Source organism: Castor canadensis, chromosome 1, assembly GCF_047511655.1.
Source record: "Castor canadensis chromosome 1, mCasCan1.hap1v2, whole genome shotgun sequence".
In the NCBI taxonomy this organism is placed as follows: domain Eukaryota; kingdom Metazoa; phylum Chordata; class Mammalia; order Rodentia; family Castoridae; genus Castor; species Castor canadensis.
The window spans coordinates 38,538,718-38,551,708 of record NC_133386.1 but is presented as its reverse complement, the minus strand read 5'-3'; the positions used below and the strand labels follow the sequence as shown (position 1 = coordinate 38,551,708).

The following is a 12,991-nucleotide window of genomic DNA, read 5'->3' as shown; positions in this document are numbered from 1 at the left end:
CTGACCTCAGAGTCTCCACCAGCTGTCACTAGCATCACCCTAGTGATAAAGGGGAAGCCGTTGTTTACTACATGGACCTTTGGGGGACACATAAGATCCAAGCTATAGCAGAAGGTAAAAGGGACTTATGTTCTAAAATGACAGTTGAGTATGATTATATAGGAAAAAGAAACCTGGTCCACAAATCCTCATATGTGTAGGGTAGATGAGGTACTTTGGGGACACTTGAAGCAGGGATGGGTGCTAGCTAGGATGACAAGAATGGCTTCATCAAATTGGTGTAGCTCTTCAGGCAGACAAACAGGGGAGAACATTTCAGAGCAATGAAAGATGAGTAAGTGCTCAGGCCCAGAGGCCAGCCTGTTGCAACCAAGTGCTTCACAAAGCTAGTGGAGAAAGAGCAGGGGAGAGGTAGCTGGGCAGGTAGGTAAGAGCTTGTCATGTTGAGTCTTGTACCCTGAATTCAGGAGTTTGAATTTAATTCTGTAGGTATTAGAGAAAGATCCGGCAGTATTCATAGAGGCTGTCACAGGAGTGCAAGACCTAAGACTAAGAAACCAAAGTAGCAACTGTGGGCTCTCAGCCCAACCCTGTCTGTACCTTAGAATCACTTGGAGAGCTTTTCAAATGCACAAGTGCCTCAGGCCTTCCCAGAACACTTGTCTTGCAGATTTTTGAACCTCACCAGGTAACAGTATGCAGCAGAGTAGAGAACATTTGCAGTAAATGAAGGAGAAAACTGATGAGGCTGTGGCAGTAGTTTTCATCCTTGTCATTACAGCAAATGGCAGGATGAAGTGGTTTCAAAGGCTGTTTGAAGTCATCTCCATTTAAGGTAAGTTTTTGCCTGTTCATCCTGTAGCTTTGAGGAGATGGTGGTTTAGCAAGTAATTTCCTCCTTTGCTATTGAAAAGGCAAGCTAGAGTATTGCTTGGCTAGTCACAGACTCTGAATGACTAATTGTTCTTTGAAATGGCTCAACTCTCATTGTTGGCTTTTATGCAGTCTGGTCTCTTTGAGGTATAACTGTCAGGAAAAACTGTTTGTTAATCTATAAAAGCTGTCATTTTGAGATTACAAAATTGTATAACTAAAATAATACCCTCCAATGATGTTGGCCGCTGACTTAATAGAATCCTTTTATTTGATGATGTATATTCTTAAGTTATCCCATTTGCATGTTGTTGATGTTATCAGGAAATTGCTGATTTTAGAAGACTTATCATTCCATAACTTAACGTATTTAATTTTTTCTAAATTATGTTTAGAATTAGATGTATTTAAAATGAGACTATACTATTTTGGAGTTTGTGAAATTGAAACATGAATGTGTAACTGAATCAAGGTGGAAATAATTGACTAGTTTTTTAAATGTATTGTTTTTATTAAACGGGTAAAAGTATATAATTTGAGGTACTATTATAGCAAGAGTAAAATGTCTTCAGTCTTGTTTCATCCAAAATCATGCTGTGATAAGCCTAATTTGTCACAAAACATATATACTGAGCATGAAATACAGATCCCATGTATGTGTAATTTTGAGGAAATTGATGGTATTCGGATACCATGCCAATGGTCAGGCTTCCTTCAGTGTATGTCAACTGAGTTGTAGGTAAGCAGAGAAGCAGGGGACAAGTGGACCAAGATCTTAAATCTGGCAAATTGTTTACTTTTGAAGAATACAGGAGAAGAAAAGTTGCTTTTCTGCAATGTGGCTGACACATGGTATATACTCGACACATACAAGAAATTATTATGGTTGCTATCAATTATTAGGGAGGGATGCAGAATGAACAGCCCTGGGTATTGAGAAAAGTATGGAGAGTCAAAATGAATAGAGGTCGAATCAAAGATTGGGTGGAAGTTGGATGGTAGGCGTAAAGGAGAGGATAAATTCAATAAAAAGTAGGTATTGATAATAAAGCAGTGCAGATCCTTAGGAGTATGGGAAAGGGATGGAAATCTCAGTATTTGTTAGTTTTATGCTATAGTGACAAAATGCCTGAGAATCTTGGCTTCTAAGGAGGAAATACTCATTTTATCTTGTACTTTGAAAGATTTGAGTCCACAGTTGGCTGACTGTTGCTTTTGGGCCTGTGGTGAGACCAAACTTCACAGCACAAGTATATAGTGCTTCCCATAGAGTCTGGGAAGCAAAGAGAGAGGGGAGTGGTCGGGCTCCCAACATGCCTTTAAGGGCATACCCCCAATGACATAACTTTCTTCCACTAGGACCCACCATAAGCTGAAACTAAGTCTTTAGTATACGGGCCTTTAGGGTACACTCTAAATCCAAATTGTAGCCCATGAGAAAGAAAACATTATGCACATTTCAACATCAATAAAACTACCACTGATGGGAAATGATTATTTTTTTCCATCAAGTTACCGATCTAGAAGAAGTAATCTATCGTAGAAGAGGCACAGTCTCCCATTCTTTGTCATACACAGTTCTAGGAATGATTTGAGCAATTCAGTAAGCAAAAACTTTTACTGTTTTTAGTATAGTGTTTATGTAACATTTCTCATCGTTAAACTCCAAACTGTACATTAACATTACCTAATTTACATGCCCACACCTATCTGGATATTACAGGTAAGTAGGGCACTGACATGGACACTCTAGCAAAATCCATGGCATTCATAGTTGCAGGATAGCACTCCATATTGGTCTTGGTTCTTGTAAACAGATGGACATTTTTCATTTTACTATTTTTAAATTAATTTTCCTCAATAACCAAACCCATTTCCAATTTGTTGTACTTTATCATAAGTTTAAGAGCAGTGAATTCAAATATTCAAACATGATAAGCTGCATCATAAGGTGACAGAAAAAAAATAGGTTGCTGTTAATGTCTAACCTTTTAAAGCAACTTAATATCTTTTTATAATGTTGTTTATAGGCCAAAGACTATTTTCTATCTATTGAGAAATCTCTCGTCTTGATCCAAGGTGACACTCTTCAAGCATTTATTATGGGTTTTTTTCTGTCAATTCAGAAATATGGAAGTTAGTAAGTTAAAAATCATTTGAAAATGGCGCATTTTAAAGCTGACTGAATGCTTTTCCACATGAAGTTGAGATCTAAAATATTATATTTGAAGGTTTCATTTATATAGCTTTTTGTAAAACAAACGACTCGTTAAAAGTTTTTGTACTCAGCAGATGGAAAAAAGATTTCTGTAAGGGTAATTTCAATTTCCAATTAGAAATCTAATTTCTAACCTAAATATTTCCTGAATTTATTCATGCAACATCAACTGCCTAACAAGTTGCAAGCAAATTAATGGTGGGAAGTTAAAATGTATCTCAAATGTGCTCATGTGATACCTAGAGACAGACACATCGCCACCCAGCATTTTTCTCCGTAGCAGTTATCACATGGGATTTTATGGTATATTTGTGTGTCTATTTGATTAATGTTTCTTTCTGGCCAGAAATGATTGGCCAGGTCCAGGTTGGCTTCACTCGCTGTTGGTAACAATGTCCTATAGAGTCCAATAAATTTAAAATATATTTGCCAAAGGAACTAATAAATGGCCAATGTGTAAATAATAATATTATATACTGTAATAAATGTAGGTGAAAATGCTGAGAACATAGAAGAAATGACCGGAGAGATTGGGAAGGCTTCATTGAAGAGTAAGCATATTAAACTAAGTCTTGAAGTCTTGAGTTTACAAAGGTGGAAAAGGTGGGTCAGCACACTGGCTTCAAACAAGATTTAAATTCTCTGCCTGTCCCACACTCTCTCTGTAACCTTGAGTACAGTTTCCACGTCTTTAACTGGGGATGGTAATAGTACCCATGACCTAAGTGTGTACTAAGGACTAAATGAGATCACACACATAAAGTGTGCCTGACAGAGAGTTCATGCTCAACACATACTAGAAATCATGGTGGCTATTTTCTTTGGTAGGCTAGGGAAGCAGATGAGCAGTCATGGGTGGGGAGTCAAAAAGAATAGAGGTGAAATCAAAGACTAGGTGGGAGATGGATGATGAGAGTAAAGGAGGGGTGGAATTGATTATCTGGAGGGGAAGGAAAAGTTCAGGAATGGAAAATTACTTCAGTTTGATTTTTTTGGGGGGAGGGGTAGTAGTGGTACTAGGGTTTAAACTCAGGCCCTTGTGTTTGAGCTCTTTTCACTTGAATCATCCCTTCAGCCTTTTGTTTTTACATAGGGTCTCATATTTTGTCCAGGTGTGGCTCAGACCACTATCCTCCTAGCTCCAGCCCTTCTCTTCTTCCCACAAATACTAAGCAAAACCTTGATAATTTACACAATAGTGCTATGACTCATCACAAGATGGAAGAAAGAGCCAATAAAATGTCCTGGAAAAACTCTGTATGTTCTTACCTTATTGCTTTAGCATTCTTTTTTCTCTCTTATGGTTATAAACCCTCTGGATAGCAATCACATTTTGTAAAGCTGCACAAATCTGTTATTTCTTTGTGCAATGAAAGAATTTTTGTAAGGGCTTTCCAGAACACCATTTAGTCAATAGGTTGTTCCTAGTTAAAATGTGCTTATGGTTCCTTCCAGTAGAAGTGATTGACAATTTCTTTGCATATGCAAGAATGTTAAAACCCATGAATTTGTAATTAGTATGCTCCTTTGCTTTTCTGTTTCTCCTGGACACAATCATTTTAAGTTGACAGCGTTTATAAATTGAGAATCAAGCTGTGACTCAGCCCCACAGGTCAGTTTAGCTTATAACACACACTGATCTATCTTGGAATTAATTCATCATCCATTTCAGAACCAATAGAAAACAAGTGTAATTTCTCAAATGATTGCTGCTGGCACAGATTTATGAGGAAAATAAAGGTTAATACAAAGGGTGTGTCATATTTGTTACCTTGATGCAAGCCTACTAAACCTTATTGGAGTGTATTTCTCTCTTTACTTACTAATGAGATGCCTTACTAATGAGATTGGCTACATAAATTGGCTATAATATTTTACAGGGTTTTTGCTTGGGCTACAACATCTAACAATAGCCAAGTATTGGAGTTCACCTGATATTTTAAGCTCACATTTGACCGTTAAAAAAAAGAACTAAATAATTATAATAATTAAGACCTGTAGCATAAATTGACCTGCAATTTTTCACTGTGTTATGTGTTAATCATAAGAGGAAAGTGAAGAATCATTTCTCTCTTGTGATCAGCTAGATATGAGGTTAAGTTAGCCAAGTCTGGTGTTCATTACAAACTGATCAGAAGATCTTCTGGAATAAGAGGAGTTAAGACTGTGCATTTCTTATCTACCATCCTCGTTACTCCTGCTTTTCCATATTTACCCTCTTAAATTTGTAAGAGAACTAATGGAGCTGTTTACAATGATCCTCTCTACAGAGTGACTATTGGTTGAACATTCAGACTCTGATGGCACTACCATTGCTAAACAACTTGCTACCTATAGAATCATTCCCTTCCTATTTCAAAAAGAGCTAATTTGAAAGAATCTATTTTTACCTTCAAGCTGAGATCTCTCTCCGCCCCCCCCAATTTCCTCTTACACACTGCATAATTAAACAGCACTTCTGCTACTTTATGTACATATCTCTTGTGAGATGTCAGCCCTATTGTGTTCTGTTCAGAACAGTGTGTCCTGTTGAAAACAGGATGATGCCACATTTTTTGGCTTGGAGATTGGACTGTACAAGTCAAGGCAGAATTTTCCAATACCCTTCATATTCATCAGTAAAGAAGTGGGTCTTCAGACAAGAAGTAGATACAAGTATTTCTGTGTGCATTACTTTCTGGATTTAGAGAGAGAGTCTGAAAGCCCTTAAAAGTGTTTCCTCATGGACTAGTATGAGTCAGTGATTCTCAAGTAACATAGAAAGGGCACTTTTCAAATAACCACCATTCCCAAGTTTTGACATGCTATACTAAAAGACCAGGCCTTCCACTGGAAAATAAAAACTAGTATTGAGGTGAATGTGTTGTGCTATAAATAATGTGTAACATATGTGAAATGAGCCTGGAAACCACTATTGAGGGAGGTTGGTAAGGTTATTTATATGAATAAGTGCCCTATCTTGATAAAACTTATCTTGCCATGTTTTAATCTTTGTGTCTTTTGTCTACTTTTGGTCCCCAGCCTTTAGGAAAAGTTCTCTTCTTTTGCAGCATCATTTTAGCTACCCTATGAGAATTTAAGGCAAAGTCACTTGGGCATATGTGGGCTGTGTTTAGGGAGCAGTACCAATGGAGCCCATGTGTCACTGCACAATCACTTAGGAGAAATCGCAGCAAAATCTCAGGAAATAAGGCAGCAAAATCTCAGGAAATAAGATAAAGGCAAGAAGTCAAGCCATGTTCAATGTGGAAAATGTCCCTCCACTGCTCCCTCTCTGGAGTTAGGATTTATGTTATAAAAGAAACAGTGCTTGAAACAAACTGCATTGAAGACTCCTTTTCTCCTTTCTATAATATCCTATACTCGTTCATATCTTCCCCTGTACGAGGAAGGCTTTGTCAGTTCTTAAAAAAAACCTCTTATTTAATTTCCCGATCGTTTAGTCTATTGGTTAGGTACTTTAGGACACAGCCTAGTCTGACAGCTGTTATTTTTATGTTTCATGTAAGGAGTCTCTGGACTACAGTGTATTTTGGCATACATGCCCGTATTATAGGAACTTAGAGGACTCTGTTGATTAGATATTCCAGCAAGGCTCAGGGTTGAATTAGCTGAAGTGATATTTATATTCAGGCTACATAGAAAGCTTGCTGTTTCTGTGCATGCCCTCAGGGCCCCATGTAGTGCTCAGGCTGAACTCTGCCTGACATGTTACCCATGACTTGTCCCAGTAATATTCTACTCAGTGTTCAAGACCATATTCTCTCTTAACATTTATCTTCCAGCTTTCCCTGAAGCATCTTTCCCATGACACCAACTTATTCAAACTTCTGCCATAGCATTTGTAACATCATTTTATTGCTCTGATGATTTGTGTCTGCTGCTAATTGATTCCTTAAAAAGGGCAAGTTGCTTTCATTCCTTTTTTGTGCCTGTAATCAATATAGTCAGTACCTGTTACACAGAGGTGCTCCATAAATATCTGTTGACTGGGCAAATAAACTGACAACAGTGTTTCCATATTGAGAAACTGTGTAACATGAAATTATGAAACAGAAAATCCCTCCTTTGGAAAACTGAGTTAGCTTTTATCTTTACAGTACTTCATTTATGAATGGATATTCTCTTAATATCTTCAGTTTAATAAGTAATGATTTTTTATTTATTTAAAATGAATATGTATCTTATATATGAGTGCAGAGAATTTAGAGGAAATTAGTTATCTGGGGTCCTATTTGGTTTGTATTCTGTGTTTATTTTGTGGATTGTTTCTCAGCACAATGAATAGACATGAAAACATACTCTTCACTTATGATAAGTGGGTCAGTGTACTTGTCGTGTGAGTGGCAGTATAGCACAAGTTTTTGCAAAAACTAGTGAGAGTCTAAACTCAGAAATATATTATAAAGTTCTTTTATCTTTTGTGGATTTTGGGGACAAGTTAATTGAGATTCCAAAGACTAATTCTTAGTCTTATTTTTGAAACACTGATAGCCATGCCTCTTATAGAAGAAGTCTTGTGATTGTATTAATCACAATGCTCAGTAAAATGTCACAAGTATAAAATATTTAGTAAACACCATCTTGTACTCTAGGAAGTGGTGATGCCATCTCAGCCACTGGTTGTAAGTAGGCATCATGGTTTTTCTTTGAATTTATTAAATTCATTTTATAAGTAACTTACTGTCTACCATATGCCAGAAGGTCTATGTTACTTTGCTCAGAAAATACAGCATGAATGAGCAGTCTTTGCCCTCAGTGAATCTGTAGGCTGTTAGGGAGGTTGGGCATCTACATGTACAACATAACTTTCATAATAATGATACTAAATCTGGGTGGGAGGAATAGAATACCAAAGTTTCTGGGCTTGGCTATGAGTCCTTTATTTTTTTAATTCAAAGCTTGTAATCATATTCACTTGAGAGCTTGCTTTGTAATGTTGTCATGGTCTGTCTCTTAAATCTGTGATGTTGGTGAGTATATGTGGTAGGATACATAGTAGAGTTTTTTTAATAGTGAGAAATTGGGAGCCATAATCCCGGGTTTAGACACCCAATATCAGATTCCTTCATTCTGATACCTTAGGAGAATCACACATTTTTAATTGTCAGGGTGAGGTTGTCGATCAACTGGTAATACACTTGCCTAGCATCCAGGAGGCTTTGGGTCCAATCCCCAGTAACACACACGCATCACTGTGCCTCATCATATTTCTAATTGTCTCCATTAGAGATCCATACATGAGATAGTTCAGCACTTGGTCACAGAGCTTCTTGCACCAGCATAACGTCTGACATCATAGAGTGAATCCCAGTTTCAAAGCACATTTACATTCATTCTTCTAATCCTTTCATAAATTAAACCAAAGACTGATTAAAAATCTAAGAGGCCTTTAAAAAATTCTTTTTGGTGATACTGGGGTCAGGACCTTGTACACTAGGAAGGTGTTCTATCACTTGAGCCATACCATCAGCCCTTTTTACTTTAGTTATTTTTCAGAATAGGGTTTCACATTTATACCTAGACTTTCCTGGCCATATTCCTATTTACGCTTCCCCTATAGGAAGACTGACAGGCATGCTACCATGCCCAGCTTTTCTTGGTTGAGATGGGGTCTCATGAACTTTTTTAAAAGCCCAGACTGGCCTTGAAATGCAATCCTCCCAATCTCCGTTTTCTGACTAGCTAGGATTTAAGGCATAAACTTAAAACTTTTATTCAGTGATGCTAGAGTCCAGGGATTTAAAATTTTGAATAATGTGTAATAGGCTAAAACTGAATTAACTTTTCAAATGTCCTGATATAAAAGCAGATGAGTGAAAGAAAGCTATGTCTGTGACTTCACCATATCATTCATCACATACTGAAGGAATACCCCATGTGATATTGGCATCTAGTCTTTGTTCAATGATAAAAGACAAAAAACATTTTACATTGTTTTATTTTCTGAAGATCATCTACTTCAACTCATTCTTCTTACCTTAAAAATGTTACTTAATGTAATATTAGTGATCAGGAAAGGCAAAAGCAGGTAGTTTAAATAACTGAATAGCAACATCCTTAAAAAAAAAAAGAAATCAAGAGTCCTTTAATTTATGTGAGTAAAATCTTGAAAAGCATTTTCACAATTCACTTTTGATTAAGAATAATAGAATTCTGACTTACTGGATAGTTTAACCACAGGACCTTCTCTAAACTACTAATTTTAAGTTGTGAATCATCAAAGAAGGAATGCTGTTGAGTATGAGACAGTGTATTGGCACAGTGAAAAGTATGTTGACTGTGGAGCCAGGGAAACTTAGGTTCAAATTCCTTCTTAACACGTACTTACTATGTTAGCTTGGGCATTGTTTTTCATCTCTCTGAGCCTTAGTTTCATTTTTTTTTTTTAAAGGGAGGATTGTACTGGGGTTTGAACTCAGGGCCTCACACTTGCTGGGCAGGTGCCCTACCACTGAGCCATGCCCCCAGCCCCTTCATCTATAAATGATCATATGTACTTCACAGCATTATTTTGAGGATAAACTATAATGCATGATATTGCCATTTAATCAGAATTTTTAAAAATAAGCATGAAGATTTTTAAAATTTTATGACAATGTTATTTTTACAGAAAGCTAAAAACAAAAGTACTTTTGTTACTTCATAGTTGAATAGGAAGAACAATATTCTTACCATAAATGAAAAGATAGTATTCTGAGTTCTAAGCAGATAGCTGTGATTGTAACTTCACTCAGTTGATATATGTAGTAGAAGCTCCATTTTCAAAAAGTAAGTGGATATACTGTGTCCTGCTCACCAAAAAAAAAAAAAATTCCACCATTCTTCAAAGTTTTGTTAGTAAAGTCACCTGTGCTACAGTGACATAATATGTAGGAGCATAGAGAAGTCAATTATAAATGTCTTTTGTTGTGTTGTGAGATATTTATTAACTCATTTTAATCAAATGAAACTGGGAAAGGCTCGTTACGCCCTATGTTTTTAGAGTGAGGGGTGTAAATACAGTGTGAGAATGGGATACTCCACTGGCATTCAGAATAAAGGACCTTCCGTATCAAGTGGAAGGCAATTTTTTTTTTTTTTTTTTTTTTTTTGGTGGTACTGGGGCTTCAACTCAGGGCCTCACCCTTGCTACACAGGCGCTCTATACTTAAGCCACTCTGCCACCCCTAAGAAGGCAAATAGTTTCTGTGAACATACAGACAATCATATACAAGAAGGCCTCTTTCTGATGGTTTCCTCAGTATAGGCCACAGTATCACCATGTTGATACATTTCTAATAATAGGATCCTTTGCATTATGTTCATAATGAATCTCCCTTAAACCGGTAACAAAACAGGCATCCATTATTTTAGATGGTGCTTCACGACATATGCTGACACAGCAGTGTGTAATTGCTAGCATATTTTTATTTGATGAAGCATCTGTGGGGCTTTGATTTCATAAGTGAAGCAAGCCATGGTTAAGAGGAGCAATGGAAATGCCTGGGAAGTTGGGAAAGTTGAGCTAAAGGGCAGCTTCAGTGTGTACCTGAGTCATTGAGATCCTCCAGGTGTTAGTCTATGCTTCAATCTGGAAGGTTTTCATAAAACTAAATTAATTCTTGTGAAACTTTAAACAGTCAAATCATCCTTGCCAAAACAATCCCTTTCCTCCTTTAATAACAGATTTTTCATATCTTGTAGTATTGATCTTGTTGAGGAGGAGATGTTTTAAATTATAACCTTTTAGTTAGTTTCCCAAGCGTTACCATTCTATCCTTTTACACACTCTCAGTACATCTACTGGCACTTAATGTTATTTTTGTTTACGCAGATCCAGTGCCCGACTTGCCAATTCGTCTGGTGTTTTAAGTGCCACTCTCCTTGGCATGAAGGTGTTAACTGCAAGGAGTACAAAAAAGGAGACAAACTGTTGCGTCACTGGGCCAGCGAAATTGAGCATGGACAGAGAAATGCCCAAAAGTGTCCAAAGTGCAAGGTGAGGTAACCTTTAGGAGGAAAGAAAAGAAGCATATACATCTGGATGTAATTGGACAATATTCGCAACACTGAAGTGAACTATATTTATAATTGTCTTAATGCAGATGTGGAAAAAAAGAAATTTGTTGTTTCATTTTAGAGGAGTAGTTATATTACATATCTTAAACTGAACATTAATGCATAAACAACATATTCTAATTATTTGCATTATATTTCAAATTTTAAGGAGGCTACATATAAATATTGACTTAAAACATCAAAATCCTTATTTTCAATTAAAAAATTAAGATACATGTATAGGAAAAGCTTAGTATTAAAACTATATAAAAATCCCAGCACTTGGGAGGCTGAGGCAGGAGGATCATAAATTCTAGGCCAGCTTGGGTACATAGAGAAACCCTATCTCAAAAAAAAGGGTATATGTATGTATTATTTCTAGACACATACTATCTGTATATATGGATGTATTATTTCTAGCTTGCCACACATGTTATAATCACATTATATAGACTCTGAATCTTTGGGGTTTTTTGTTGTTGTGTTTTGGGTTTTTTTTATCCTGCCATTACTTACTGCTTTAATTACATTAAATTGGTCATTTTGCTTTTTGTAAATCTGGTGAAGTAGAAGTTAATATTAAAGTTAGGACACAGGAACTTTATAAATCCTGTTTTTCATTTTTCTTCTATCTTTTTTTTGCAGTACTGGGGCTTGAACTCAGGGCCTTCACCTTGAGCCACTCACTCAACCAGCCCTATTTTTGTGAAAGGTTTTCAAGATGAGGTCTCGTGAACTATTTGCCTGGACTGGCTTCAAACCATGATCCTCCTGATCTCTGCCTCCTGAGTAGCTAGGATTACAGGCATGAGCCACTGGTGCCTGGCCTTCATTTTTGTTTTGATAATTGTGCAAATAATCAAGAGTTAGCAGGATTTGAGCTGTATCTTTATGCTGGAAGTCAGCCATGCAAATAGCCAGGGAGAGATTCTCCTGTAGAGAGGTCAACAGTAAATCCAGCCAAAAATTTTTGGATTTGATGCTTATAAGATAGGGATCTGGCAAAGTTTGAAGTTTCTTTTTAAAGTTTACTTTAGAAAATTATATGTGTATGTATTCTCTACCATACTTTTGCTACATTAACTTTTGGAAATCATTTGTAAATTGGTCCTAATTTTCTTTTAAGAATAATTCTGAAATTGCTTTCTGGAGACTTAGCAACAAATAAGTAAAATTTGAATTACTAGGAAAATTAAAAAATTAGTCATGTGAATCCAAATTTGTAATAAAAGTAAGTTATAATGCCTGTGGAGCAAATTCACATACTTTTATATACATATATAATAAATAAAAAATATAGAATTAAATAATATGTTGCATCCTTAGCAACTGGAAGAGTTTTTTATTTTCATTTATGTATTTATTCATTTTTCTTTTTCCTTTATTTATTGTTGTATTATTAGGGGGTACACTGTGACATTTACAACTGTTTTTACAATATATCGTAATTGAATTCACCTCCTCCATCATTTTCCTTTACCCCCCCACCCCCATTCCTGGAATAGCTTCAACAGATCTCATTTTTCCCTCTACATATATGAGTGTATAATATTTCTACCATATTCATCCACTGACCCTATTTCCTTATATCCGTCCCTCTTCTACTGGTACCAGCCCCCCCAGATAAGACTTACTCAACCTCTTGTTAACTGATTTTGTAGAAGAAAAAGAAAAAAAATGATATTTTTGCTTGTTTGAGATAAAGGTAGATACACAGGGAGTTTCCTTGTGGTATTTCCATGTATATATATATATATATATATATATATATATATATATATAGTAACCCAAATTGGTTCATCCTGTTTTTCTCCTTTCTACCTTAGTCCCCTTCTTATGGTGATTTCAACAAATTTAAAA

The 12,991-nt window shown here is 36.2% G+C and overlaps 1 protein-coding gene and 1 long non-coding RNA gene across 9 annotated transcripts in view; one reads left to right on the top strand and one right to left on the bottom strand.

Annotated features, from left to right (window-relative positions):
• Nucleotides 1–12,991, bottom strand: part of LOC141423645 (uncharacterized) — a 155,488-nt gene that overhangs the window by 51,059 nt on the left and 91,438 nt on the right. The window lies entirely within an intron of this gene.
• Nucleotides 1–12,991, top strand: part of Rnf217 (ring finger protein 217) — a 111,815-nt gene that overhangs the window by 74,430 nt on the left and 24,394 nt on the right. For 6 of the 7 annotated variants that reach the window (XM_020182374.2, XM_074075266.1, XM_074075265.1 and 3 more), the window contains exon 3: nt 10,908–11,072. In XM_020182374.2, coding sequence (XP_020037963.1) covers nt 10,908–11,072 — 165 coding nt within the window. Of the gene's footprint in view, nt 1–10,907; nt 11,073–11,776; nt 12,809–12,991 lie in introns of those variants that run through there. The other variant, XM_074075269.1, reaches the window with a different exon arrangement.